Raw genomic sequence first — 27,518 nt, forward strand, 5'->3', positions numbered from 1 at the left:
TCACTTTTTTCTTTTTTTTTTTTTTTTTTCTCCTGCTGGCTTCAGTAAGAGGAGAACGCAGAGCGCTGAAGCGTTCACCTACTTCAAAGTAAAGGTTCAGCGCTCGAGGTTTTAGTCAATGAAAGGAGCCATTTATTTACTTGGTTACTACAAGTAAATAGATGCAGCTCCCCAGAGCGCCGGGGGCTGTTGGCTCGGGATGCAGACGGTGCTCTGCCGGGGGCGGAAAGTAAAGGTAATGAGTTCCCGGGTTGTCTGGGAAGCAGAGGCCTGCCTTTGGGAACGGGGATGTTCTGTGCCCTGCTGCTCTGCACCCGCTGCTACTCTGGGAGCTTTGCTGGATACATTTTGATGCCTTGGACTAAACTGATTTGACCCAGAGTACTTCGCACTGCTTCTTAAGCATGTGCTGACACAACCAGTATGATTAACTTTCTTTCTCTTTGTTTTCCTTCCCAAGCCAGCTCTCTGACCTGTGCAGATTTCAATGTTGTTCCAGAATAAATGGGTTTAAAATCTAGTTTAAAGCTGTGGTTTTTGGGGCTTGCACATAGATTGCAAAGTGCCCAGTGCAGTTTGACAAACTGCAGTGACAGGTGGTGAGTTACACTTTGGAAGGTGTGAGGATAAAGAGAGGTTTATAGCAGGAAAATCATGCTTTCATGATGAGGTTTATAAAGATAAGGAGATCTTTTTTTCTTTGAAAGAATATGCTTATTGGGAAAACTCAGCTGATCATTTGCATACTCCTGCTTACTTTATAATCACTTTTAATATCTGAAAACATTCTGTATATCTCTGTAGGTGTCTCAACTAATCCTTGAGCAGAAGGATAGCCTCCTGCCTGTTGTGGCTAATAAGATAATTGCTCTATTCCATCCCCTGTGTTCTTGGCCTGGGAAGTTAAAAAAGGTGGGTTCAGAGGGCTGTGTCCATTCAATCTTAGTCTGGAGGAAATCGGGGGAAAACTTTTTTTGCTTCCCTGCCTACAAATCTCTGTACAAACACAGCTGCTCTGTATTCAGCCATGAACACTGTCTTCAGCGTGGAAGTAAATGATAGATAGAGCACCCTACTTGGCTTTGAAATTGATTCTCATCTCTTATTATGTTATTATATTTTTCATATATATATAAAAGATTGTAACTGTTATTAAAAGACGATTAGAACACACCCTGTTCTTTTGGTAGCAGCTATTGTAGAAAATCTTTCTTCTCTCACTACTTGGATCTTAATTTTAAGCCTTTAAACTTGCTGGAGGACTTGGGAACTGGATTCTGGTACTTCTGTCCTGTGAGACCTTTAAGCAATGATGACAGCTAAATGTTCTTAGTACTTATTTTGGGAAAGTTCTTTCCTTTTCGGTGGTATTTTTGGTCACATTGTGTCATGAGACTGTAACTTTGGTTGTCCTTGAGACAGGAGAGGTTTAGGGCAGTGAGCAGCTATCACTTCTGTTTCCATCTCCTCCATTTCCCCTAAGCTCAGTTGAACTGGTCAAGGGGTTTTATTATTATTTTTACATACAATGGGGTCCAGTAAGGATTGTGAGAATGGACCTGTCTTTTTAATCAAAAGCTGAGGATCTCATTGATAGAGTTTTGTCTCCTGGCCCTGCTGTGGGCTTACATCTTAAGCAGGCCAGTTATTTCTTACCTAAAGAAAGAAACTGGTTAGGAACTGAGTTAGAGCTGCTCCATGTTGAAGTACCTCCTAATTTTCCATTTTTATCCTGTTTTCTGAATCCCAGTTGGGCACCTGGGAGCTTGGAGTTGGCAATGGTGAGACTTGGCTAATGAGCATCTTTAGGCTTTGGGTTACTGGACCTTGATTGTGATGAGGTTGTGTGACTCTGCCGTTGTCTTCACTTGTCTGCTTGCATCTTTCTACTTGTAAAGCAGAACTGAACTCTTTGGAAGCCCACAAAAAAACCGCTCTAAGTTACATCAGTTGAAAGGGTGTTTATTGTGTGCTCAGAGAATCCTGTGCTGTGCTTGGCAGTGCCATTGCTCTGCTTTCTGCTCTGTTTCCCTTCTATCCTTGTGCTTGATTGCTCTTTGCTGTTCCCCCCTTCCCCCCCTCACGTTTTTCTGCTCTGCCATGTCTTGCTGTTTTGGAGCTGAGTCAGTGCACGTTCCCAGGGGAGGCAGGGAGCTCCTGTGTTGGAGCTGTCAGCTGGATTCCCACTTCTCTGCGTGGGCAGGGATCCCCTCCTCCCCGAGATGCTCCAGTGCCATCTTTGTGGGACACGGCTGAGGAGGAGGGTGAGACTGACAGGAATAATGGAGAGAGGATTTTCATCTTGTTTTGCTTCATGTCAAGTAAACGGGAAGAAATTAAAGCCTACTTATTTGGCAGTGTGTGAGTCTGGGAGATTTCCAGCGTCCTATATGAACTGAGCTGTGTTTTCTTTGATTTGGGAACCTGTGGCTGATTCTGCTGCAGTGGTTGGAAAGCTCTGGTCCGTCTGAAGTTCTTCCAAGAATGGGAGATCAGTTTCTCTGGGCAGCCTCTTCTAGTGCCTAAGTGTGAGAAACTTTGTGTTTGTATCTCCTTGGAACTGCCCTTATTGCATTTTGTGGCTGTTGCCAATGGCTTCTGCTATGTGCCTTTACAGATAAGGAGGTGGGAATAGGGGTTGCAACAGTGTTTGGATAAGCCTGGTGTTGGAGCAGGCTGCAAAGGCAGCTGGAGAAGATGAAAACCAAGGTGGAACACTGTCACTGAGAGCAGTAGGTGGAGATGAAACGTTGTTTTCTTCACCGTTTTGGTGATTTTGTTGTTTGGTTTTTCTTTTGCTTTTAGAAAGTTTCATCTTGATTAATTGCAAACTATCTGAAACTATCTGAAACTATCTGAAACTTCTCTTGTGTTTCACTGAGTGCAGTAAACAAATAGCTCCGTGCATTCCCAGTACTGATAAAATTGGCAAATATTTATGGTGTAGTAAAGCTGTTTGTGCTTTGTCACTTATTCACAGATGTATTGGCTTCAGTGCTGAATAGCAGGAGGCACTTGGCTTTCTGCAGGGTGAAGTAGGAACTGAGTGGTGTTTTCAATAAGAATGGAGGTGGACATCAGTGAGGTTTTGTTGGGTACATTTGAAACTGTCTGATGCTGCCTGTGGGGAGGAAGGCTACAGTGGACAGCAGGGCTGCTTTAGAACATTGGTGAGGGGAAAAGGCTTCTCTCCAAATTTTCACTTTCGTGGGCAGAAAGCAAGTTGTAATGTGCCAGAGTGCATCAGCCCTACAGTTGTGGTCATGCACATTTTGGGTGGCTTGCAAGAGCTGGAGGTTGTGCTGCTTTTCTGGGCTTGTGTGAGTTTTTTCTTGTCCCTGTTGGTGCCAGTGGAACTATGCTTGTGCTGTCCAACAGGCAGTCCCCAGAGGAGATCCAAACCCTAGTGCCTCTCCTTTTGCAGTGCTGGAGGTGGAAAGGAGAGGAGGGAGCTGCCTGCTGACCCTCAGGTGTGTTACAAGGAGAGATCCTGCGCTCTGCAGTCAGGGATTTGTTCCCTGTTCATTCCACCCCTGCGGCTGGGATGGTTTTTATTTGGGTAGAACTTTTGAACTTCCTTGATTGTGTTTGCAGATTTGCTGTGTGAATACCACACCTGGGTCTATGCTGTTTTCTTGATTAAAGTAGTCCTGCTTTCTTCCCTAAGTAGGCCAAACTACCTTGTAGCTGAGCTTGTTGCTTTTTTCTTTTTTTTTTTTTTTTTTCATTAGTTTGGCTGTTGGAAGAGTTGTAGACCAATTTCTGTTGGTCTTGTAAACCACTTTCTGTTAGTCCACGCACTGGAGTTTTGTTTTTTTCTGAGCAGTATGTGAGATTTTAAGCTTTTGTTTGAGGGGAAAAAAAGCAAAACCTGTGAATTCCACGACAGCATAATTATTCCTGAAGTATGCAGGAGCCAGGCAACACTGGGCTGCTAAAGGGATCAGGATCCTGAAAGGCTGAGAGCTTGGCAGCTGGCCCTGCAGAAAGCACTGCCTGTGAGCCTGCCACAGCCTTACCCAGGATCCAGGGACAGAGCAGCCTTTTGTGTGAGGCGTGGAGCTTGGCTCCATGGTGGCAGCAGCAGCGTGCACAGAACTCCCTGTCTGGACTGCTTGTGTAGAGTTTTCATTCAGACCTGTCCCACTGGCATCTTTCTGACTGAAATAAGAAAACTTATTTTTTCCTCTTGAGTGGATGAACTTGGTAATGACTATTTTAAATCAGTGCTGCATGATTTTTTTCAGGGTTTTTTTCAGTGTTTATTGCAAAGCAGCTCTACCTGCAGCATGACTTGGATGCTAAAAAGAAGAGTGCTGGTGCATACCTTGTCTCTGAGCTATTATTTTTTTCTCTTGCCACATGAGAGAGGTATAAAAGTCAGCAGGAGAGACTCAGGCAGCATTGGCAGCCCCAGGAGACTGGAGCTGTCTTTTCTGAAGGTGGATTGAACTCTTGGTGAGCAGGGATTTTTTACCTGTTCTGTGTTTCTCTCACAGGTGGGTGCTGAGGTGAGAGCTGTTGAGCAATGGCGTCTAGAAGGTTTGGTGTGCCCTAGCCCTGGGATTTCTGCTGCCTTTCTCTTGTGCCCACACGGACTTTTTCACGTCCATTGGTGGCCTGCTTTGGTGTAGCCAAGAGAGTTTCTTGACAGCCCTCAAAAGCTCATTCTGCAACAATATGTTAATCATCCAAGGCCCTAATTGGTACAGAACTAAACCCACTTCCTCATTCTTACCAAGCTATTGGCTTTTCTTTGGGGAGAAACAGGCTTTAAGTCAGTCCAGGGGTAGTCTAATGATCTGGCTAGGCTGTGTAGGTCACTATTTATTCTTACAGATATTGGAATTTGCACAGAATTTTGGTGCACACATGGAAAAGGAGGTGGTGCAGCTGCCAAGGATCCATAATGGTGCAGTATGTTGGGAGTCACCCTTGGGTTCTACTGGCTTCAGGGTGGGCACTGCAACCCTGTGTTGCTGACCCACTTCAGCTGCCTGCCTACAAGAGGTGAAGCAATTATTAATTACTACCAAGGACCCCTTGAAGTCATGGATATCATCTTAAAGCCCTGGATTAGTGTTGTGTATGAAACAGGAAGGCTTTGTGTATATCTGTAGCTTTCTCTTTATGTGCTTTACATTATGTATGCTTGGATGATAGATTACTCTGTGGCAAACTATTTCCTTTTCCAAATGAATCCTAAATTAGTTCTAATATAAATATGCAGTATTACATTAATTTCCATGGCAACAAGCTTGGTCCAGCAGGAGATCTTCTCCTTACCAAAAAAAAAAAAAAAAAAAGCCTTACTCAGATATTCCTTCAGCATTGTTTGAGTAAACTCAGAAGGACTTTCAGGGAAGGAAGAAAGTAGAAAAGAGGAAGATGCCTTAATTCCCAGGATTTTGTGTTTCTCCTTGACTCACCAAACTCATTTTTTTTTCTAGGTCATATGACAGACTTAATTAATACAGAAAAAGATCTGGTCGTGTCACTCAAAGATTATATCAAGGCAGAGGAAAGCAAGCTGGAACAGATCAAAAAGTAAGTAGTTGGTGTCATAATGCTAATAGTCAATCATTGGAGTCCACCCTTATGCAAAAAGTGCTTCCTTAAGGCTGATTGAATTTGTGGAATGTTGCTCTGGGGCAAAGCTTAAAGTAGCAGGTTTTGCTGGGTGTTTGTTTTAAATTGTTCTCTTTGAGCACAGCTTGGTGTATAAATAAGAAGAGACCTGACCATGTGAGGAGCAGAGTCCAATATGTCATATTTTATCACAGCTAGAAATAAACATATTTATCAACTGAACAGAATGCTTTCCTTGCTTTCAGAAGTATGTATAACATTGGCCTTGAGGGTGTTGAGGCAGATATAGATGGAGGAGTGGTTTTTATTTTAGCCTTGTGTATTACTTTCTGGTGTCCACCATCCAGGAAGAAAGATCCTTCTTTGTCACTTAAAGTACAGACTTGGAATTGCTGCCAGGTTTGGAACTTTACAAGTATATTCTTTACAGCTACAAATTAAACATGGGACCCTGCCAGTTGGGCATCCAAAAGTGTGTAAACACAGCTTATTGCAGATCGTTGCAGCTCTGTGTTTATTATATCAATAGCAAAACCTCAACCTGTGAGGTCAGGAGAGTTTAAATAACTGTCCCAGAGCTGTTAAAGAACCTGGAAAAAATGCCAGTGTTGTTTGTTGGCACCTGGAGGACGTTGGGAGCTGGTCCTGCAGTGGGAAATGCAGGGAGGATTTTACCCTGTGTGATGTCAAGGCACAGTTTGAGGTTGGTTTCTTCAGCCTTTGGCTTGCTCTGAGCTGGAGTTGGTCCCCAGCAGCACCTGGAGCCCCTCTGTTTTTGGAGGGAGCCCCTCCTCGTGTGGCTGCTGGAAGAACCCTCCCAGGGACTGTCAGAGTGCAGGAAAACAATCAGGGACAGTGTGGGAAGAGCAAAAGCAGCCAGAGGCACCTCTAACAGCTGGGAACACCTCCATGCCTCAGGTAAAGCCTGCAGATTTAATTCCTCTTCTTCCAGGATGTGGCAAACGCATCCTGGAACAAGAGGAACTCCAGCTCACGGCAGAGTTCCCTCTAGGCGACAGAGGTCTGGCTTTGCTTTCTTGTTTGGAGTTTGGGATTCTCTCTGGGTGTGTGGCTCTTCAATTGACCCTGATTGCAGGGTGTTGCTGCAGGTCTTCATGTTGTAGATCTGCTTTTTTTTTTGTGTTTGTTGTTAGAAAACTGTGCTGGTTTCAGGCACGTTGGGGTGTTGAATGCCTGTGGTACTTAGAGAAGTTTGAAGTTCGAGCTGCAGCACCAGAAACTGGGTCTGGGCCCCTCATTTGGGAGTGTGAGAAGTACATAATTCTTCATCCAAGCTTTCAGCATGGAAAAGAGCTTTGTGGTGAGAGGCAAGGGGTGTGTCATATGTGTGTCTGAACCATAAATAATGTGAGACAAGCATCAAACTGCCTTTTTGTGAGCCTTAGGGGAAAAAGGGGCATCTCAAAAATTGAAAATGTGGGTAAAGCTTTTTTGACTACTCCTGTGTGACAGCTCTAATAGAAGTGCTGGCACCATGCTTTTGGAGCTTGTAGGAAGGAGTTCCTTCAGCAGGGTTTCAACAAGGACTGCAAGAGCAGCACAAGATTTGGGCTGAAGCTGAGGAAGAGGATTTAATAAAAGAAAAGGAAGTAGCCCTTTTTGTTCATTTTAGAAGATATCTAAATATAGATGAAGCAGAGCTTGCGATTTCAGGTTGGTTTTTTATTAGTGAAGACATTTGAGTAGCTTTGCAATCAGTTCTCTAGCACACCAGCAGACTTCTGTGAGACTGTAATGAATATTTTCATTATAGATGGGCAGAGAAGTTGGATCAGCTGACAGCTACTGCACGAAAGGACCCAGAGGGGTTTCTGGGCCATCCTGTGAACGCATTCAAGTTGATGAAACGGCTCAACACAGAGTGGGCTGAGCTGGAGAGCCTGGTCCTCAAGGACATGTCAGATGGTGAGTGTGTGTGCCTGCAGCAAAAACCAGCATCACTGCAGGTACTTGGCTGTCACCTTTCACATGTCAGGGCTTGAATTAGATTTGCAAATCTGCTTTTGAGACTGAGCATTTGTGGAACTAATCTGAATTAGTGTAGCGAACACTTAATTTCTGCCTCTTTCCTTCAGCAAGATTGGAAGCTCTTCAGCAAGGAACAGGACATGAAATAGCTCACTGTGAAAAATACTCAGCAAAAGGAAGTCAGGATGGTTATATTTGACCTGCGAGACTGTCTCAACAGCTAATTAATACCAGGTGGAGGATTGTAGTAAGGAATTACAAGAAAAAAGAGCTTTCAAAAAGACCCAGGATTAGTCTCTGATAAGGAATTCAGCACACTCAACTTCTCTGTTGCTGTGAGAGGGACTGAACGTGGCAGTAGAAAAGGCTCTGCACCAGTGTGTCTTATGCCCTTCTGAATGAGTGGGGTAAAACCCAAAATGTTTTTTTTGATTTTCCTTTGCTTTCTTTAAAAAACTGAATGTGAACTGTGCTGTGAGTTCAGTTCAGACTTGTGTGAAGGTGGATTTTGGCTTTCCCTGGAGCAGGGAGTTTACACAATCCCCAGGACAGAGGTGACCACATGTTTCCCTGTCTTTCCCAGGCTTTATCTCCAACATGACAATCCAGAGGCAGTTCTTCCCGAATGATGAGGATCAGACTGGTGCAGCCAAGGCCCTCCTGCGGCTCCAGGACACCTACAACCTGGACACAGACACCCTCTCAAGAGGGAACCTGCCAGGTGAGAGCCTTCCATGGCTGTTATTTGCATTCCCTCAATGTCCTGGTTATAAATTGTTTGCTCTGTTCCACCTCTTTTAACTGCTCAGCCTGAAGGTAACATTAGCAAGGGGTTTTAGCTGGCTAAAATTAATGGAAGAAGTGGGGTTTGGTTGAATCTCCATCTTTCTTCTAGTTATGGTAAGATAATCTAGTGACAGTAGTTCTTAATAAAAATCATAGCAATAAATCTTTCCTGGGTGGGGTTTTTCCTTGTGTTGCACTGGCAGACGCCTGGTTTTATTGCACAGCTTAATGCATTTGCACAAGTTCCTTTGAGCTTAAACTGCAGGGATTGTATAAACTGAAGAGCAAAAGATGGTGCATACACAGCTTTGAGCCTGTGTGGCATTGCCTGAGTTTATATTTAATAGATTGCTTTGTGCAGGAGAAGACACAGCTTTTTTTTTTTTTTTTTTTTTTTTTTTTTTTTGTCAGAAAACTTTCTCTGCTGAGTCGTCCTTGTTTCCTCTGTTCAAAAATAATCCTGTGCCAACTGGCAAGAAATCAGCTCTTTACAATCCATCTGTGTTTTTGCAAGTGCTCATTGTGGTCAGATGCCTAATAAAATTAAGGGTAATTTGCTTTATGTGTTAGGATATACAGCCTTGCTTTGGGTTTGGTTCAAGACCTACTCAAGGACCTACCAATTCCTTCTAATGCAATGTGCAGCTTGTTGCTGTTTTCTTCAAACAGCACAGAAATACAAAGTGAAGTTCAGCTACTCTTGAAGCAATGAGCTGTCCAGACTGTGTGCAGTGAAATGTAATGGCAGAACCTGGGAGTTCTAGACGATAAAAGAGAGAATAGCTTGGACCCCAGAGAGCTCCAGAGTGGAACTTCCCATGTGGTCACTTGTTTGTGCACCTTTTCTTCATTCCCAAGGAATTTCTTTTGGTCCAGAATCTCAGCTACTGCCAGATCTTTGCAGTAGCCTGCAATCTGCCTGTCCTTTAAGAATTTGTCCTTTCCCAGATTCAGGCTCAGAAAGCTGCAGGTGCTGCCCATCACAGGATGGGCACAAGGTGTTGGGTGAGGAAGCAGGAATGAACAGCTGCTGTCTTTAAACACTGCAGAGCTGCTGCTAGAAACTCAGAATGGATTAAGATGTAATCAGTGGTGTAATTTTAGCTGTAATACTGGCAGGTCCTGTTTCCCTCTTACAAGATTTAAGTTTGATTTTTCATAGGGCCTGTATTTCCATGGGCAAAAATAGGAATCTGTAATTTGCCTACTAGTGCTTTAATTTTTCAGAGGTCACTTAAAATGTTTCTAAAAACGACTGACTTGAAAAAATCCCAAGCAGCTGGGAATTTACTCCCTGATGTTTTCCTTTTCCTCTCCCACCAAGTTGTCACTAACAAGTTCTGGTTCAGTAACATTTTGAAAGTGATAATGTGATGCCCTTGAAAACAGAGTTCTGGAACTTCAATTTTGGCTTATTTTGCTTTTGCTGGAAGTGGTTGGGGTTTTGAGGAAGGAAGGTTTGTTTAATTTGATTTTTCACTTGTGGTAGAGGCATTTAGCTGTTCACTGGTACTCTGGCAATGAAAATGCATCTGAGTGCCTGTGTGCCAAGGATTTACAGGCTGTAGAGACTTCAGCAGGCAGCTACTGCAGAAGGGAGCTGTGGGAGAACAGAAATAAAACCCTGCTGCGAGGAATGAGAAATACTCAAATGCTTCTCGGAGGACCAGTCTGGAACCCTGTGTAAAACTGTTTTGTTCTAAATACGCAGGTGTGAAGCACAAATCCTTTCTAACAGCTGAAGATTGCTTTGAGCTGGGGAAGATTGCTTACACAGAGGCTGACTACTACCACACAGAGCTGTGGATGGAGCAAGCCCTGAAGCAGCTGGATGAGGGGGAAGTGTCCTCTGCAGACAAAGTCTACATCCTGGACTACCTGAGCTATGCCGTGTATCAGCAGGGGGACCTGGGCAAGGCCATGGCGCTCACCAGACGCCTGCTGGAGCTGGGTATGGGCCACAGGGACACAGCTCTGCCTGGAATCTGACTTGTATATGCATTGTAAAGTCTGTTTTTAAATTTTAGGTGGAGATTTGCTCCTTTGTAATGAAGAGTTTTCTGCCTCCCAACACTGGCTTTTTCCCTTTGCCTGTGTGAAATCTGCTTCTGTCCCGGCATTTTGCTTTCCTGGGTTGAGATTTGATTCCCCTCTGGTAGAGGCAAAACCAAAATTAATGAAAGTGAAACAAAATTTGTGATACTGAAATCTCTGCAGATGATTTATGATACAAATTCAGAACTCTGAAAATGAAAGACTTGTAAAAGCAAAAAATACAGAATACAGGACAGTGAGATAAGGATTTGCTTCAGGAAAAATGAAGCATTTATTCTTTTTTAAATACTCGACTATGTAAGGGATGCTCCAGAAAGCTCAGTTCTAATCCTAACTAAAGAACTGAAGCTAATTCTGTAAGTTAAAAAGCTTTATCACCAGGAATCTTGGATGCCACCAGGGAGTTTTCAGGTTTACAACCAGTCATGCTGTCCCAGCTTTCTCCCTGTTCCATTCCCTTGTCTCTCCCTCTCTAGTGAGATGGGCTGGAATGGCCAAACCCTTTTCCTCAGTGCTTGCACCTCCGTGTGTAGTGAGGGTTGGAGAAGCAGTGGTGTACATCTGTTTCCTCTTGCTTTCTGTAAATAACCACTTCTGGATGATTCCTCAGAGGCTGGAAACCTGCCAGTGATCCCCGTCTGTTTCTCTGTCCATAGATCCTGAACATCAAAGAGCAAATGGGAACATGAAATACTTTGAATACATCATGGCTAAAGAAAAAGAAGCAAACAAGTCCAGCACTGATTCAGAAGAGCAGCAGGAGAAGGAAACTGAGGTTAAGAAAAAGGATTACCTGCCTGAGAGAAGGAAGTACGAAATGCTGTGCCGTGGGGAGGGGCTCAAAATGGTAAAGTGGAGCAGACTGTTCTCAAATGTTTGAAACCAAACAATGTCAGGAATTTGTGTGTGGTGTGCAAGCAAGGAAGTTGTTAGAGCAGCTGGATGAGTGTGCAGAGTTGAGGATCACGTGTTGGATTTCTTCCCTGCTTCGGCCTGTTCAGTAGATGGAAAGTAACGCTGTCCCAAGCACTGCTGGCCATCTTGGACGTGCTCCATCTGTGTAATTAATGGAATAAGGATGCTGGAAGTCTGGAGTTACAGACAGAATTAAATAGGGGTGGTTTTTTTCAGTGATAAAATCATCTTAGTAGGGTTGTGTAAAGTAATACTTGTTGAAGTATTGCACAGCAGCATTATAATGTGGAGACAGCACTGACTTCTCAAACTGGAATCATCTCTTTAACCTGCCACATAATGAGGTGGGGAGAGTGAATTGTTTGTGTGCCCAGGACATGTTTTGGAGATATCAGTGTCCTGTGGGAGTTCTGACTCCCCCTTGCTCTGCCTCCCTTCCAGACTCCCCGCAGACAAAAGAGGCTCTTCTGCCGCTACTACGACGGGAACAGGAATCCCAGATACATCCTGGGCCCTGTCAAGCAGGAGGATGAGTGGGACAAGCCTCGGATTGTTCGTTTCCTGGACATCATCTCTGACGAAGAGATCGAGACCGTGAAGGAGCTGGCCAAGCCCAGGGTAAATGCCTTATGCTTCCTTGCCTTTGGAATCTGAAATTCCACGGTGTGAGTGTGCCTGGCTGTCTCCTCTGGAGCGCAGGGGTGTGTGCAGTGCGCTCACACCTCGTGTGCCTCACCCTGCAGCTCTTGGTGACACCCCGAGGAGGAGATTGGGAAAAGCTGGGAATTCTCTGTGATGACTGGAGCCAGGTCACAGCAGTGCAGGATTGTCAGGCTCTTGCAGCAGACACAATTTCAGATGAGAAGATTCTCCAACAGAAAACAAACATAAAGCAGAGAGGGTGTACTGGAGTGTTACTGCTTGTACTTGGTTTTCTGCTTTTGTTTTTTTTTTTTTTATTCCTTTTTAAGTCTGGAAGGGAAAGGCAGCCATTCCTCTGGTCCTGGAATGCTACCTTACTGTACAGACAAGAAAGGAATGGTTGTATTCTCCATTTTGGAATAAGACTGGCTTCTGTCTCCCAGGCTTGGAAGCTGCCTGCAGATGAAAGAGCTTTAAGAGAGAGCAGGACATAGTTACTGGGTTTTGCCTTCTTGTTGACAGTGGTGGCTCATCAACCCTGTTTCAGACACTGTATGCAAGACACTGTTCTTGTTTCTCAGTGGGGAATAATCCAGGGCAGCTCCACTGTCTGAGAAAAACAGGCATGTCTAAGGGAAACAGCAAACTGATGGAGCTGCCTTCTGTATCCAGTTGGTGCAACTCCACATCTACAAATGCACATTGAAGATGTAGTTTGTTAAATTAATTTATTTTTCCACCAATTCTAAAATAAGACTTAAACTCACAGAAATGTTTTTTTCCTACTTTTTCCCTTTGCTTTTGGCCTAAATGGTTTTTGTCTAGAATGAGCTGAGCAGATGGAGGTCAGAGGAATAAGAGCATTCAGTGCAGGAGAAGCTGGTGGCTTGGCCTGCTGCAGGGTAGAGCAGCTGTGGTTGTACATGGGCACCTGGGCAGTGAGGCTGTCCTTGGCCTACCAGGGAGCCTGAAGGGGATCTTAAAGCTCCCTGAAGCCTGAGGTGTTGGACACTGGAAAGAATTTCTTCGCTGAAGAGTTTATCAGGCATTTGCAGGGCCTGCCTAGGGAGGTGGTAGGGTCACCATCCCTGGAGGTGTCAAGGAAGGACTGGACGTGGCACTCAGTGCTCTGGGCTGGGTGGTTGGTTGGGGATTGATCAGAGGTTGGACTATTATCTTGAAGGCCTTCTCCAGCCTCAGTAATGCAGTGATTCTGTTCTGAGTTTTCTGAGGTAATGCTCTGAACTATAAGCTCTTCCCTCCACGTACCTGTGAGGTATCTCTTCCTGCTGCCCTGCCAGGCAGCTGTGCTGCAGGGCTGAAAATCTCAGCCCCCATTGCTGCCCTGGAGGTGTTGGAGCTCCTTTGCTCCAGCATGATGCATTCCACACCTGTGGAATGTGGACGGACCACTACTTTACAGACCAGAAAACTGTAAATGTGTGACTGTAAGCTCTGTACTTGCTGAGGTTACTGTTTTACTGTCAAACATTTGGCTCATGACAAAGACTTGGAGACCTTTAAGGCAGGAGCATCTGTATGCAGTTACTGCTCCCATATTCCCTGTGGCTGAGGCCCTGCAGGGCTCAGCAGCAAAAAGATTGTGTTCTTGGAGACCTAAAGGTCATCTCCTCCTTCCTGCTGCTGGGGATGCTGCCATCCTCTGGGAAGAGACAGTGCTGGCTGCTCTGTGCCCAGCCTTCTGCTGTGCTGGCATGAAGAAGCCTCATTATTCAGCTTTGGAGTCTCACTGGAATTGTAGTTTGTGCCTTGTTTTTTAATGTGTCTGCTTGGGAGGAGAGGAGAGGCAGCAGACTGGGACCTCCCAGTATCTTTTCTTGTCAGTAGGTATGGAGAGAGAGGCCTTGGCTTGTTTAGTTTGTTTTAACAGTAGAGAAATGTTTCTGATTATTTGGGAGTTGGCATGACATTGTGCTTATTGCAAACCTTGAGCTCTGCATCTCAGTCTTTCCAGTTATGAGTGATGGAAAGTGTCTGGTAGTACATGAACCAAGTTAAAGGTTGGTTCTCACATGTGAGGTTCCGAGTTGAAATATTAACACAGATGGGAAGGCATGAAGTAAACAGAGCGTAGCAGAAGGAAAGGAAGGCCTTGAGCCAGGAGTTCCCACTCTGTGTAGAAGTGACTGTGGGTGAAGCAGAAGTTTGTGAGCTCAGAGGAGCTCAGTGCTGCTTTTGCTGTGGGAAGGACTGGTTCATTCACCTTTAGCTTATGGTGCTGCCTGGATTCAATTTACCTGTCAAACTCCTCATACAGGGGCAGGACAGTGTAACAAAGCCCCACTTGTCCACGTGCCACACCAGCGGGCTGCTCCCAGAGCATTTCATTACAAAAGAAATCCAAGCTGCTGTGGTTTGCTTTATTTAGACAACTGTTCTTGCTACAGACATAGAAACAGGACTTGGGAAAAACTTTAAAAAAAAAACAAAACAAACAAACAAACAAACAAAACAAACAAACAAACAAAAAACCCAAGAAACCTTTCTTTTAGTCAAGCTGGAGCCTCCCCCTCGTTCCCCCTGGCCCTGCACCCCTCAGTGGCAGCCAGAGCAGGGCAGTGGTGGCTCGGTGGTTGTCCCCATGCCCAGGCTTCTGAATGGTCGGATTGCTGGGATGCAGATTATGCTTGTAATGCAACTTCTGATGGTTCGCTTCACAGCTGAGGCGAGCCACCATTTCAAACCCCATAACGGGAGCCTTGGAGACGGCACATTACAGAATTAGCAAAAGGTAAGAGAGCTCTATGCCAGAGGTTTTGGGCCTGTAATGAGTGTGTACGTCCTGCTCATTCTGAGGAGACGAGGTGGGCTGAAGAGACACCTTGTAGTCTACCTTGTGATTCCATGCAGATCTGTAACAGGCAGATTTCTTCTGCTGAGTTTCTCAGTCTTTTCCTTCAGCTGGAAGTTCTGGGGGCGTGTTTTGATTTGTTCTTTCCTTTTTGGTCACCTTCTCAAGTCTGTTTTTTTCAAGCAAGTCTCTGCAGTCAGTGTGAGGAATATAAGATGCCACAAAACCTTTAGTAAAATCTGGTTTTTTTGTTTTTAATCTCTCCCCTTGCTCTTCTCACAAGCAAGAATTGTCCTCCCTTTCTTTGGAAAATGTAGCAGACCTTGAAGTGCCTTAATGGGTGTAAGAAATGCTTCGGGTCCTTGCTGTGCACACACAGACAGACACACATCTCCTTGTCCAGGACAATCCCACGCTCCCAGCTGGGCTCCTTTACCTCCTGCCTGACACAAACCTGGCAGAATACAGGCTCACTTCCACGGGGCTGCTGGTTCTTTTCAGCTTGTCCATTAAGTACTACAAGCGTTGAATTTATCCAGTGCTTTCCAAAATTGGCTGGATCTGAAAGAAACGACCTGCCCCTGCCTGCCCTCCCCTGGTTTTAGCCATGGTAATTAAAGACTGGCCACACAGGCCATCAGCACTGAGCCAAAATTCTGGGAGGAGTTAAAACTTCTGGGTGAGGAGGAATTGTCTGGGAAACTCAGCATCATAAATTACTTGTAGAAAGTCTTGATTTTAAACCAACAACAAAAAACAAAAAAAAACCAAAACAAAACAAAAAAAAAAGAAAAATGAAAATAATAAAGGGAGGAAAAAAGTGAAAGGACAATCTAACCAAATTATTCCAACCAATTTGTTGTGATTTGGACATGGCAGCTGCAGCTTGTGTTGCCCTTCCAACCATTGCTAATATGCGAGCATCGCATCCGGACCAATCGGAACCCTTTCAAACACCTGGGGCTTGGCCAAAAAGCAGCCTGCGAGGTGGGTAAGCCTTGTCCTTTCTCTTTTTGTAGCTGAGCCGTGCTACTGTTCATGACCCTGAGACTGGGAAACTGACCACAGCACATTACAGAGTCTCTAAGAGGTAAGGGGAAGGGATTCTTTGTCCAAGGAAGTGTGTCCTGGGGCTGTGCTGCTTCAGTGCTGAAATTGGGCAAGGATTTTGTTTAACTTTCCTTATTTTTCATCCTTCCTTTCAAAGAGAGTGAGCTAAGCAAGCTGAGCTGTCATCTAACAAAGCACGAGGTCTGCTGAAGTAGAGATTGGTTGTCAGTGGTGGCGTTCCAAGGTGGAAGTGCCCTCTCTGGCTGAGCATGGCTTGTGTGCTGCGACTAACATACTAAATGTGGGGCTCTGCTGGCACCCAGTGCAATGGGGCACCTCCCTGGCTCATCTCTGCTCCTCATCTCCAGTGTCCACACTTACTTAGAGCTAGGAGCAGCTGGGATTCCTGGGAGCACTGTCCATTAGGGCTAGTGATGGTTTTAAGGGATTTCCATGTTAGAATGATGGAATGTAGGTGCTACTCAAATTAAAACCCCAGTGTTCTTCCAGCTGCTTTGAACGAACCCCTGAACTTGGAATGGCCTGGAGCTGAAGGGCTTTTATTTAGCTGTGAATTTCTTCAGAAAGGTCAAAGTGCTTCCAGATATGGGATCACAGGAAGGTGATTGATTCAGGAGTGATGATAGATCTCAGGAAAACTGGAGCTGAGGTCCTTAAGGACACTCTAGTGGCAAGCTGAAAACATTTTTTTTATGCCTCACACCTCTGCAGCGTGTGGGGCTATGTGCTCATTGGCACATGCAGGTAGTGGGAATCCTCTGGAAATTGGGAAGCTCTTGCACATTTGCTCCTTAGAACTGCCCCCACCGAGGGACTATAGGAACATTCATCTTCCTGTTGGACATGTGTTGCATTTAGTTTTTATTCCTTGTTTTTAATGTTCAATTCTGTCCATGTCTTACCCATCCTGGTTATTTGTCACTGCTTATTTGGAAGGCTTAATTTATTCACTTGTGGGGTTTGTCCTCTGTGCCAGACAGATCTGGAGTATTTACTGAGAAAACTCCTTCATCCATTTGAACATCTCCCCTTGTCAAAATTGATGTGCTGATGATGGGAATTGGAGAAGGTGACCAGATTACTGATGGAAATTGGGATGCATAATTGGTCCCTGTTTAAATAGATGAGGCTTAGTGAAAGAACTTTTTATTTTGAGTTGTGATTTTTCATTAGTAGGAAGTGTTATTCCCTGAGGTAGTGCAGATGCCACAGTCAGGAAAAAATAGTACAAGGCACCACCCAACATTAAAGGCCAATTAAAAAAAGCAGGATAGAGCCTGGGGAATGAGACCCTTAAATTCTTTATGAGGTTTGGTTCTCAAAAGTGTGTCACTGTGGGGACTTCCTTCCAATGTACCCAAGGAACTCTCAGAATTAAATCACGTTTTACTAAGCTAAGTTTTTTAATTCAGTACCTCACTGGAAATTGGAATTGAAATTGTAGAGACACATCCAAGAAGTTGAGGAAGGCCATTTTTTGAGGATAGGAGTAGCCTTGAGGGGTGGAGCAGGACTGCCCTTCTGCTTCCCCTTGCCTTTGCTTTCCTCCGTGTGCAGATTTGCAGGATGGGTATGGGCTTTCCAAGAGAACCTGACACCTAAATCTGAAGCAGGAGGCAGAAGCCACCCCCAGCAGCCTGATTTAGAGGCCCTGTGCTGTTCTGCTGCTCTCCTGCACTGCCAGAAACATCTTTCCCTTGGAGCTCCTTGAGCTGGTTCAGATTCCAGATGAATCATTGCTCCTGAAAACCAAAAAAAAATGCTCACTGCATTTCATCAGTAGATGACTGCTTTCCCCCTCCAAACATTCTTTCCCAGCACATGCCCTCCTAAATTTCAGCATTCCTGACTCTGTGAGAGCTACTGTTCCCTCGCTGGGACGTGGCAGCTCTGTAAAGGGGGGCACCTTGCCAGCACCAGCGAGCTGTGTGTGCAGCACCAGGATAAACCCACCCACTCTCACACTGCTTTTACAGATTAAAAACTGCCTTCTCCCCCTTCTCTCTCCTCCCAGCAGGCAGCCAGAGCTTGCAGCATGTAATGGTAGAAGTTTCCACTTCAGAAATACCAGGCTGGGCTTTTACTCACACCCTGTTGTGTCCTCTGCTAGTACTTTTCTGCACACCAAGTGTGGCTTAGAAAGCTTTTTAACACAAATGCCAGTATTTTGTGGCCAGTAACTTACAGAAGTAATGTTGGTATGTAAAGTCTTCTCCTAGACTGAACAGTGCAGCTGAGGAGATGAGATCTTGGGGGAGATACACTCTTGTGTGTTCAGTAGCTCCAGAGAATTCTCTGGTTTTTCCTTAATGTACTGCTTAGACTTTAAGTTATTCCTGTGTAGAAGCATCGTGCCATTAAAAAATCTCTAAGGTATGCCTCATGCAGAATTATAAGAGGGAGAATATGAGACATTTTGTGGCTGCCCCATCCCTGGCAGTGTGCAAGGCCAGGTTGGACAAGGCTTGGAGCAGCCTGGGATAGTGGAAGGTGTCCCTGCTCATGGCAGGGGTGGAATGTGGGGTGAGCTTTAAGGCCAGGGGAATCTTTCTCTTTTTTTTATAGACAAAGCAGGAAAAAAGCCAACTTTATGTTAAGAAATTGTTTTGAATGAGGCAGAGACTTTTATCAGCAAGGGACCAAGCTGGGACAGCACCAGAGGAGGGAATGTGGAATAGCTGGAATATTCTGTGGTCAGGCAAAGCCATGGATGCAGCTTCCATGACACCTCCACGGTTAAATCCCCCTGTAACTCTGCATCACTCCAGGCCTCCCTGTGGTTTTGCTCAGCACCCAGCAGGCAGGCTAGCACTTGGAATATGGTTTCAATTCCCTGTTCCTCCACCTTCCATAGGCTTTCTTTGTATGTTGAGGCAGTTAATTTTTGTTTTTAAATACGTACAGTACTCCCCTTCCTGAAAGGCTGCAGTATTCTCCCTGGTGAAGCATTCATTGCCACTCTAAATAACCAAGAGAGCAAGAATGGTTGGGTTTTTCTCTTTGGGTTTTTTTTTTTTCCTTTATTAGCAGACTGGACAGAGGCAAAGAGAACCTACACTGAAGCTGCTGTCTGTGTTGGGGCTATTCTTGTGCTTTAAATGTGAGGTTAGGGCTGCTTGTGGGCATTACCCGGCCACCATGGCTGTCTAGCATGGCTGCTTTTGGGGATTTTCATTTGGTAAATGCTTCATTTCCATGTCTTAGCATTCTTCTGCCATGTGAAATCAAAGCAGGTTGTGTTGTAACACCTCCTTGTACTAACAAGTGTGCAGCAGTGGATGGGTCTGGGGACGTGTTTGTGCATGTCTGTCTTGAGAAATCTGGTTTCTTTTATCTCATAATTTGTCATTTAAAAAAATGCTCGTAGAGATTCTGTAATCTGTGTCAGTGCCTTGTGTCGTGTCATGCTACTGTTCCTCCCAGGCAAAGTATTTGGGGATTTATGTGTTTTTAAAATACAAATCAAACAAAAACTTCATTTAGTATAGATGTGAAGGTTCATTGAGTAAAATTTGAGTAAAATTATTGAGTAAAAAAGTGATTTGAGTAAAAATGCAGGGATGCTGCTGATTAGTGTTTCCAGCTGGGCTCTGGGCACAGGGATTTCTGTCCAGCAGGAAGCACTGCTGAGCTCAAAAGCTGAGTCAGCTGCTAGAAAAAATAAAAAAGGTAGGAATAGCTGTCTCAATTTTCCTGCCAAAAAAACGAAAAGGATGAAAACAAGCCCCCAAATAATCAATATTATCACCCATATTAGTGCAGTGGGCTGCCAGGGTAAAATGAGGGTGCAGTGGCTGGCATGGGATGAGTAAAGCAGCAACAGAAACAGGCATCAGGTAAGCAGATGCAGAAAAACTAATGCACAGCAGGAGGCAAACATTTTGAAAGATGCCTTTGGAACTGAGGCTGACCTTCCACATCAAAAAAAAAAAAAAATGGGGAGGTAGTTGAGGTTTTCTCCCCTTTTAAAAATCTTTGTGTACCTGAAGCACGTGCTAAACACCAGATTTGTAATAGGCTGTTCTGATAGCAGTTGTTCAGTTTAATGCATTATTTGATTGTTTTCGGAATGATTTTTAGTAGCATTGCAGGGGTAAGTGATGAGAAAGGGCAGCTCCCAGAGTGCTGGCCTGGAAGTGTGTGACATTTAGCAGGGCCAAGTTCCAGCTACACAAATACAGTAACTCACCTGTTCCTGTCCCAAATCTTGTTTGGAAATGCGTCACCCTGGAGGCTGAATGAGCTGTTGGGAGTGGATAAGAGCAAAACTGTGTGTGCCTGGTTTAAAAAACAGTTCGAAGCACTGTTTGTAACACTTCCTTCAGCCCAGGGTGGGAATTCAGGCCCTTGCTTACAGAGCTCCCTTAAACCACCGCTGGAATTGGTCTTTCTAGGAAACGTGTCCATTAAATTCAGGGTTTTGTAACACCCTGAAAATACTTCTGGGTCAGGGTGCCAAATCCTTGAGAAGTCCTAAAAATGAATATCCCCTTGCAAGTCCCTCCAAGTGTTGCTGCAGGGGTGCCTGGTGCTGTCAATGTCACTAACTGTCCCCCCGCAGCGCGTGGCTCTCGGGGTACGAGAGCCCGGTGGTGTCCCGCATCAACACCAGGATCCAGGACCTCACAGGGCTGGATGTCTCCACAGCAGAGGAGCTGCAGGTAAGTGGCAGCGTGGGTTTGCTGCTGGATGCCAGTCACCAGTTCAGCACCTCATCTCGGTGGGTGGATGGCTTCTGCTTGCTCAGGTGGGGTGGCCACAAAAACTCATTTATTTACAGAAGGGAAAAAAGTTGTCTCTGCAGAGCAGCTGTTCAGTGGGAAATGGCTTTTGAGGGCTGAAAGGAAACAGTGATAACTGAAGCTCTGGCTGTGTAATTCCTTTTTATTTAGACAAACAAACAGAGTTTAATGGCTGCAGGGTCAAACTTTGCTGCTGTTGGAGGCAGTTAAAAGTTTAGCTTGACTGGTACTCTGGGAAGGCCACCAGTATGTCTGGTGTCCTTGGGATGTGGGAAACACTTGGCTGGATGTGTAACTTGAGTAAATTGTAATTTAGAAGTGCTTCTGTTTATTTGCTTGAGGCCTTTAAATGAGCAGCTGCTTCCCTGACTGTGAGCAGAGCATGAGTACCTAGAAAGCAGGACACCCACAAAGTTCTTCTGAAACCTGCTGTGCTCCTTTGCCACTCTGTCAAGGTTCCTGGCGATGAAGTGGCCAAGGATCTGGTGGAAGATTGAGGTTATTTTTTATAACAAATTGGCAATAAGGACAGGGAAACCTCTTTATTGACACAGTCAAACTCAGGTCAAAAACTGGTTTAAATTTGATGATATAAAAGCACCAGGACACTGTTTTGAAGAGAGGCTAAAAAGTTTTCTGTAGAAAAAAAATGCTTTTCTATGCTGAGAAGCACCAGATTCCTTGCCTGGAGCATCCTGCAGTGCCAATCTTGGATGTGCTCCTGTTGCTGACAGAGGTTTTCCATTTCCTGGGGCTTGGTGTTTAAAGTTCATCTCTGCAAAGGTTGCAGCTGACAGTCAAACTCTTGCCTGGATAAAGACTGATTTACTAGATCCTGTGCTTCTCCTTCCACTGTAGGTAGCCAACTACGGCGTAGGAGGCCAGTATGAGCCTCATTTTGATTTTGGAAGGGTAAGTCCTGTTTTGTCTTCACCTCTTTCTTCTTCACAAGCGCTGTGTTTCTCTTTTACAGGTGGCAAATTATGGAGTGGGAGGACAGTATGAGCCCCACTTTGACTTTGCACGGGCAAGTAAAGAGCTGGAGGAGAGCTAGACCTGGGGACGCCTGGGCCTCTGGGCTGGGGCACACTCTCTGTTCTTCAATGCATATTCGATTTTGTAGCTCTTCCACTTTCCTAATCCACGTCTGTGGAGAAAGCCCTCTAAACCACCAGCTGAACGTGTGGAGGTTACTGCCTGTGAGCTGAGTGCCAGCAGACTCCTGATGACTGGAAAAAGAGTCTTACCTCACTGTCCTTAATTTTTAAATTGGATTTAAATTCCCCCACCTGTTTTAGTCCAGCTTAAATTACAGACTGCTGAAATTCAGTTGGTTATTTACTGGGCATAATTCTTTGTGGTTTAACCCCTTCAGATTAACCTTAACCCTGCCAATCCCAGCCACCAACTCTGAATCAGGATCTCTGCTCTGTAAGCACCTGCTTCAAGACATTGCAACTGATGAACAGGCTTTGTTTGGAAACACTGAGGTTGTTTCCTGGAGTAACAACTGCTGGAATTTCAGTGCACACAAATTGTTGTCACAGGGGGTGGGTTTAAATAGAGATGTGTGGCAGAAGATGGTATCAAAATGGGATTTGTGCTTGTAAATAGAGTGCTAAACACCTCTGAGTTGCCTGGTTTGTCACTGAGGCTTCCTGCTTCCCAGCTGGAATCCAAAGTGGAGTGTGGCAGGGAGGTGTTCCAGCTGACCCTGGGACCTGGAGCTGCCCTGGCTGCTTCCGAGGACAAGGGGGAGGAGTGTAATTAAATAATTCAGTTTGCTTTGAGGAGGATTACAGACTCAGCCTCAGACAGCACAGTTGTTCTTACCCATTAGGCATCTGGGCTTAATGCCCTCCTTCCCTCTCCTACAGAATTTCAAAGTGCCTGGTGTATTTAAATTAATAGATTCACTCCTATTGCATTCCTCCCCTCCTTCCAAATCAAGGGTTTGGATTAATTCTTCTGCATGAGTCTGTTGTGTGCTGCTGGCTCAGCAGCTGTGTGTCATTGGCTGCTCTCAGCAACCAAAAAGAAATGCTGATGGAATCTGCCTGCTTTTGTTCACAGAAAGATGAGCCAGATGCTTTTAAGGAATTGGGAACAGGCAACAGAATTGCTACTTGGTTGTTTTATGTAAGTGATACATTTCTGCCATCTGTCACTGCATATTCTATACCATGGAATGATTTAATTCTGCTTTTCTTTCATTCCTTTTTTACTGAAGAGGCTTGCAAGTGAAGCGGCCACTAACTTTGGGGTAATACTTATGGGGAAGGGATCTTCTTACCCAGACTTTGCAGTTCCTCATGTGTCTTAAAGAGGATTTTACCCCCAAAATTGAGTATTATCTTAAATTGTTTGCCTGTCTGTTTATTTTTGTATTTGCATCAGTATTTACAGCATGTTTTACAACCTTAACACTCAAATGGGAGGGGCAAGGCTGGGACTGCACTGGGAACAGAGGGGGGTTTGGCCTTCTTAAGGGATTCACATCAAAATTAAACTTCACCTTTACTAAAAAGTTAGATTTTATCAGCTTGAACTCACCTGTCCTTCCTCACCTGTTCAGATGAGTGATGTGTCAGCAGGGGGAGCCACGGTCTTCCCTGAAGTGGGAGCCAGCGTTTGGCCAAGAAAGGTGAGCAGGATTGATCCAGCACATAAAACCACTCCTCCCCACTTACCCAAACAGAGCTTTAAAATGAATTTTTAAAATAATTGTAAGCACCTCTGTGCTGTCATGACAGTGCTGTGATTTTCCTTAAGTGCAGCAACTGGAGCTGTGCTTGTGATTCCAAGGGCCCCGATATTCCATGTGTAGATGCAAATGCAAAACATTTAAATACTCCAAAACACATCTTGAAAATACTCAAATCTGTGAGTTGATTTAGTCTTGAGGCATCTGTGGGAAATTCTCCTGTCATTTTTTTCCTTTAAGCAAGGTTTGCCTTTGCTGGTCTGCTGCTCAGCTTTAGTAAATAATCTTGGCTTTCTTAAACGGGTCAGGAGTTGAATGAGACTGGCTTAGAATTTTTAAAAAAAGTTAGAGCCAAGTATAGAGACTTAGAATTAGTCAAAGGAGACTTATTCCTAAGGAAACAAAGGATAGATTATGGAAAAGAGCCTTCAGTTTAAAAGGAGAATCTGAAACACAAATGCATCTGCCTTTGCATTATCCTTTGGAAAGTGGGTGTGGAAGTGTGTGTTATCCAGAGCAAAGGGCTAAGTGTTCCCTGCCATCCCCAGGGAACAGCTGTGTTCTGGTACAATCTCTTCCCAAGCGGAGAAGGCGATTACAGCACGCGGCACGCAGCCTGCCCGGTGCTAGTGGGAAATAAATGGGGTGAGTACCTGCCTCTGACCCAGGTCTGGGCTCTGCTGGGGGGGTGGCTTGCTTTTTTTTTTTTCCTTTGGACTTCAGAAATTACCTTATTTGTAAAGAAATCGATTTAATTTATCTACCTCATACCTCTATATGTTAAATATATTCTATATAGTAGCATATTTCATTACATTTATAAAGGAAATTAATACTACATCTATTTTAGGAGTTTTTGTAGCGTTTCACCCATGGAAGGTTTTCCAAACCTTCCCAAACTGGAAGACTTTTGTATTTGGTTGTTTGGTTGTTGGTTTTTTTTTACACCAACTTCACACATTTGTGTGTGGCAACGGGGTCAGAATGAGAGTCTTTTAAGACCCCTTCCAACTCAGACCAATCTGTGATTAAAACCCTTCAGAAAATTAAGATAGTCCTGTGCTTTAGCTGGCCTAAAGCCTGTTTATCTTCAGTGGAAGAGGAGCTGAGCATGTGCAGTGACCCAACACCTTTGTGTCTTTGCAGTGTCCAATAAGTGGCTCCACGAGCGGGGGCAGGAGTTCCGCCGGCCGTGCACGTTATCGGAGCTGGAATGAGCAGCCCAGGCTCCTGTGTATCAGTGTGTGGGACATGCACACGCCTGCCAGTTTACAGCTGACTAACAAACACTCCACTACAGGTTCACTGCTGCTGTGCCAGCTGTGGACAGGACAAATGTGCTTTTAGTTCCCTCCAATTCCCCCCCCGAGTTTTATCAGCAGAAAATACCAAGGTTGACAAGTGTTACTGGGAAAAAAAAAAAAAAAAAAGGACAAAATACAGATGAGGGCCACAACTTACAGTGGTGGTGTGTGTGGTGTTCCTGTCACCATCATCCCTCTGAGCAGTGTGGGCAGCCAGGGGTTGTTGGAAGTCCTCCTCACGCCTGCCAAGCTTTAAGGCAGGATGATTGTCTGGGAGGGCTCGCTTCTAAGGAATGCTGAATTAAACCCATTCCTCAATTCCCTGACACTCAACTCTGCTTTCCTAGAGTGCCTCACCCCTGCAGGCATGCTTTGTTTTTTCCTCTGGAAAACAGATTATTGGCATGTTTTAGCCTGGTTTTCCACTTCCACAAAAGCCCCACTTTTTAAACTTGTCTTCCTTCTCAGCCTGTGTGGAAAATTTGGCTTTAATCTTGAGCCAGCAGTTCCACAGGCAGAGTCAGGATGCTTCCACAGTGTCAGGGCAGCCTGGGAGCACCCACAGCCCATCTTCCTTCCTCTTCTGCAATGTTTGTCCACAAGAACAAATGCTGCTTTTATTCTGTCCTGGCAGCCAGCTCTTCCCTCTGCTCCGCAGTCAGCAGGGACAGGGATGTTCCCACCTTCATTAATCAAAATTGTCGTGCCTTAGGACACTGGAATTTCAAATTGGTTTTGAGACTTCAGGTGCTGTAACACAGAGTCCTCACAGAATGCTCCCCGCCCTCATCCTCCTCCTAGCTCTCAAGGTTTCAGGAGAAACTCAGCCTATTTATAGTCCTGAACCTTTTTTAGATGCAGGCTCACTTTGTAAACCCTTTCCCTTCCACAGCAAGATTTTTAGCAAAATATCCAAGTATCTCACTAGCATGAGGACAAAAATCAAAGGAAGCTGCACCTGCCTCTACTTAAACAGTCCAGTTTTCTGGATGATGATGATTTTACTGATTAGGGGTCAAGCCTGAAGTCTTCACCAAGGGAAAAATTCCAATTTTGGTTAATTGGATTTTCTGCCTCGATAAAATCTTGACAGTTGAGCCAAAATGTACAAAACCTATTGTTAAACGTGCTAGAAATACCTCTGGATTACTGGGAATGCAGTTTAAGGTACTATAGTTCAAGGAACTGCATACTTTCAGAAGACACGTTAAAAGGTCTTTGCTGGAAAATAATTGTTAAATTTTTACTGAGCCTGGTAGCAGTGGGACCCACAGAACTGCCCCTCCTTAGCTCTGCAACTTCCTGAATTTTGCCTGGCTTTTGGCAGCTGGAAAACAAAGTCCATCCATAATGTGAGAACATAAAGTCTGCACAGTCCCACCTCACATCTGTACTGCTCCTTTACCAAGAGCAGGAGCTGATCTAAATAAATTCACTCCAGAACTGCATTAGCAGAGCTGATCTTTGAGCACTAAATTGTGATAATTTAAAAAAACCCAAACTTGTAAGATTTGTGCCTACCTGAGTTTTTTCACTTTTTCACCCATCTCTCTTCCTATCTATGGTTCTTTTCTCTTTCCCATCTCTTAGTTTGTTAAGCTCCAAAAAGGTGACCATGGCTGCAGGTACCTCCCACCACGTCCCTGCAAGTAAAAGGGTACAATGAACAGTGTGGTGTTGGGAATCCTGCCTTTGGGACATCCAGAAATGCTCATAGGGCAGCCAGCCCTACCTAGTAAAGGAGCACAAAACAGAATCCCTTTATTGCCATCAGGAACAGGAGTGCAAAACACCTGCATTTGCTCTTACTGTCCCATCTCTGTTCAACAACCACCAAAGCATGGAAAAAAGCCAGAATTGGGGGATTTTGCTCAGCAGTTTCCTCTCTCACCTCAATACCAGTGAGTACTTCAATGTTAAACAGCATCAGTCTCAGGCATTGCTTGGGGAGTACAAATGTTCTGGTGCACAACTTTTTAAAGCAGTGAACCACTCACAGATAATTCTTCAGGAAAGAATTTTCTACTCCTGACAGTAGAGAATTTTACTTGGTTAAAGGAAAAAAAATCTCAAATCTTGAGTCTGCTGAGGCACATCAGGAATGTTTCAGATTATGACAACAGTGTTGGCTTAGATTTTTAAACTGCAGACAATCCCTCTTTCCCTCCACTGCAGTGGTGTCCATGCATCCAGTGCTGACTGTGTAAGGGATTACACTGGTGCTGCTGCTTCTGCCTTATCCCATCATTTCTCAGAGGGCTTTTTATTCCCAGAGTGGCTCCTGTGTGAATCTAGTTTTGTATTAAACATGCTTGAAAACTGTCTGGGCTCACAGTGACTGACAACTGAGAAACTGCCTTACTGTTACTTTTTTTTTTTTTTTTTTGTAATAAATTTTTTAATGTAAAAAAAAAAAAATGAACAGGCTTAAAATAAAAGCCACTGCCATTAGCAGTGAGAAATCCTCCACATCCAACTCTCCTTGTATGTGGCTGCTATAAATCTGATCACACAGAATTTTATCATTTGTGGGAGCCAAGCTCCTGTGTTTCCCTTCACCATCTCACTGTGTGGATGCAGGAGCTGCTCCTGCCCTAAATTCCTGTTTGACACTAAACTTCGTGTCTCCACTGGGAACACAGAGCAATAGAGGACTGCAGGAGGGGAGGCCAGATAATGCTGGGCTGAAAGCAGGGTCAGCTGCTGAGGGTCCCTTTGACAGGGGTGCCAGATCTATTTTGTGAAACCAGAAGGTCAACCAACCATTTACCCTGGAATGGTTCCAGGGAGAGGAAGAAAGCACCAGACAGCACAATAAACACACACGTGGGAAGGTCAGGGTGACCTCTTCCATCACCAAAACCTCTGGGGTTTGTACACAGCCATTCCTGGGCTTCACCCTGCAGAGC

The 27,518-nt window shown here is 44.7% G+C and overlaps 1 protein-coding gene across 3 annotated transcripts; it reads left to right on the forward strand.

Moving 5' to 3' along the window:
- Window positions 1–4,494: 4,494 nt before the first annotated feature.
- P4HA1 (prolyl 4-hydroxylase subunit alpha 1) lies at window positions 4,495–26,931 on the forward strand. 3 transcript variants are annotated; one of them, XM_066324260.1, is made up of 14 exons: window positions 4,495–4,615; window positions 5,451–5,547; window positions 7,364–7,515; window positions 8,162–8,299; window positions 10,076–10,315; window positions 11,076–11,266; window positions 11,776–11,952; window positions 14,658–14,728; window positions 20,421–20,520; window positions 21,460–21,513; window positions 22,675–22,740; window positions 23,177–23,245; window positions 23,854–23,950; window positions 24,452–26,931. In XM_066324260.1, exons 2-14 carry the CDS (start codon window positions 5,456–5,458, stop codon window positions 24,520–24,522), a joined length of 1,518 nt encoding a protein of 505 aa, XP_066180357.1. In that variant the 5' UTR covers window positions 4,495–4,615; window positions 5,451–5,455; the 3' UTR covers window positions 24,523–26,931. The 3 variants fall into 3 exon arrangements, with proteins under 3 accessions (XP_066180357.1, XP_066180356.1, XP_066180358.1); XM_066324259.1 differs by lacking the exon at window positions 14,658–14,728 and adding an exon at window positions 15,808–15,878; XM_066324261.1 differs by lacking the exons at window positions 14,658–14,728; window positions 21,460–21,513 and adding exons at window positions 15,808–15,878; window positions 21,575–21,632 and having other exon boundaries at window positions 22,679–22,740.
- The last annotated feature ends 587 nt before the right edge of the window (window positions 26,932–27,518 follow it).

The sequence above is a fragment of the Sylvia atricapilla genome, chromosome 8 (genome assembly GCF_009819655.1).
Source record: "Sylvia atricapilla isolate bSylAtr1 chromosome 8, bSylAtr1.pri, whole genome shotgun sequence".
Classification (NCBI taxonomy): domain Eukaryota; kingdom Metazoa; phylum Chordata; class Aves; order Passeriformes; family Sylviidae; genus Sylvia; species Sylvia atricapilla.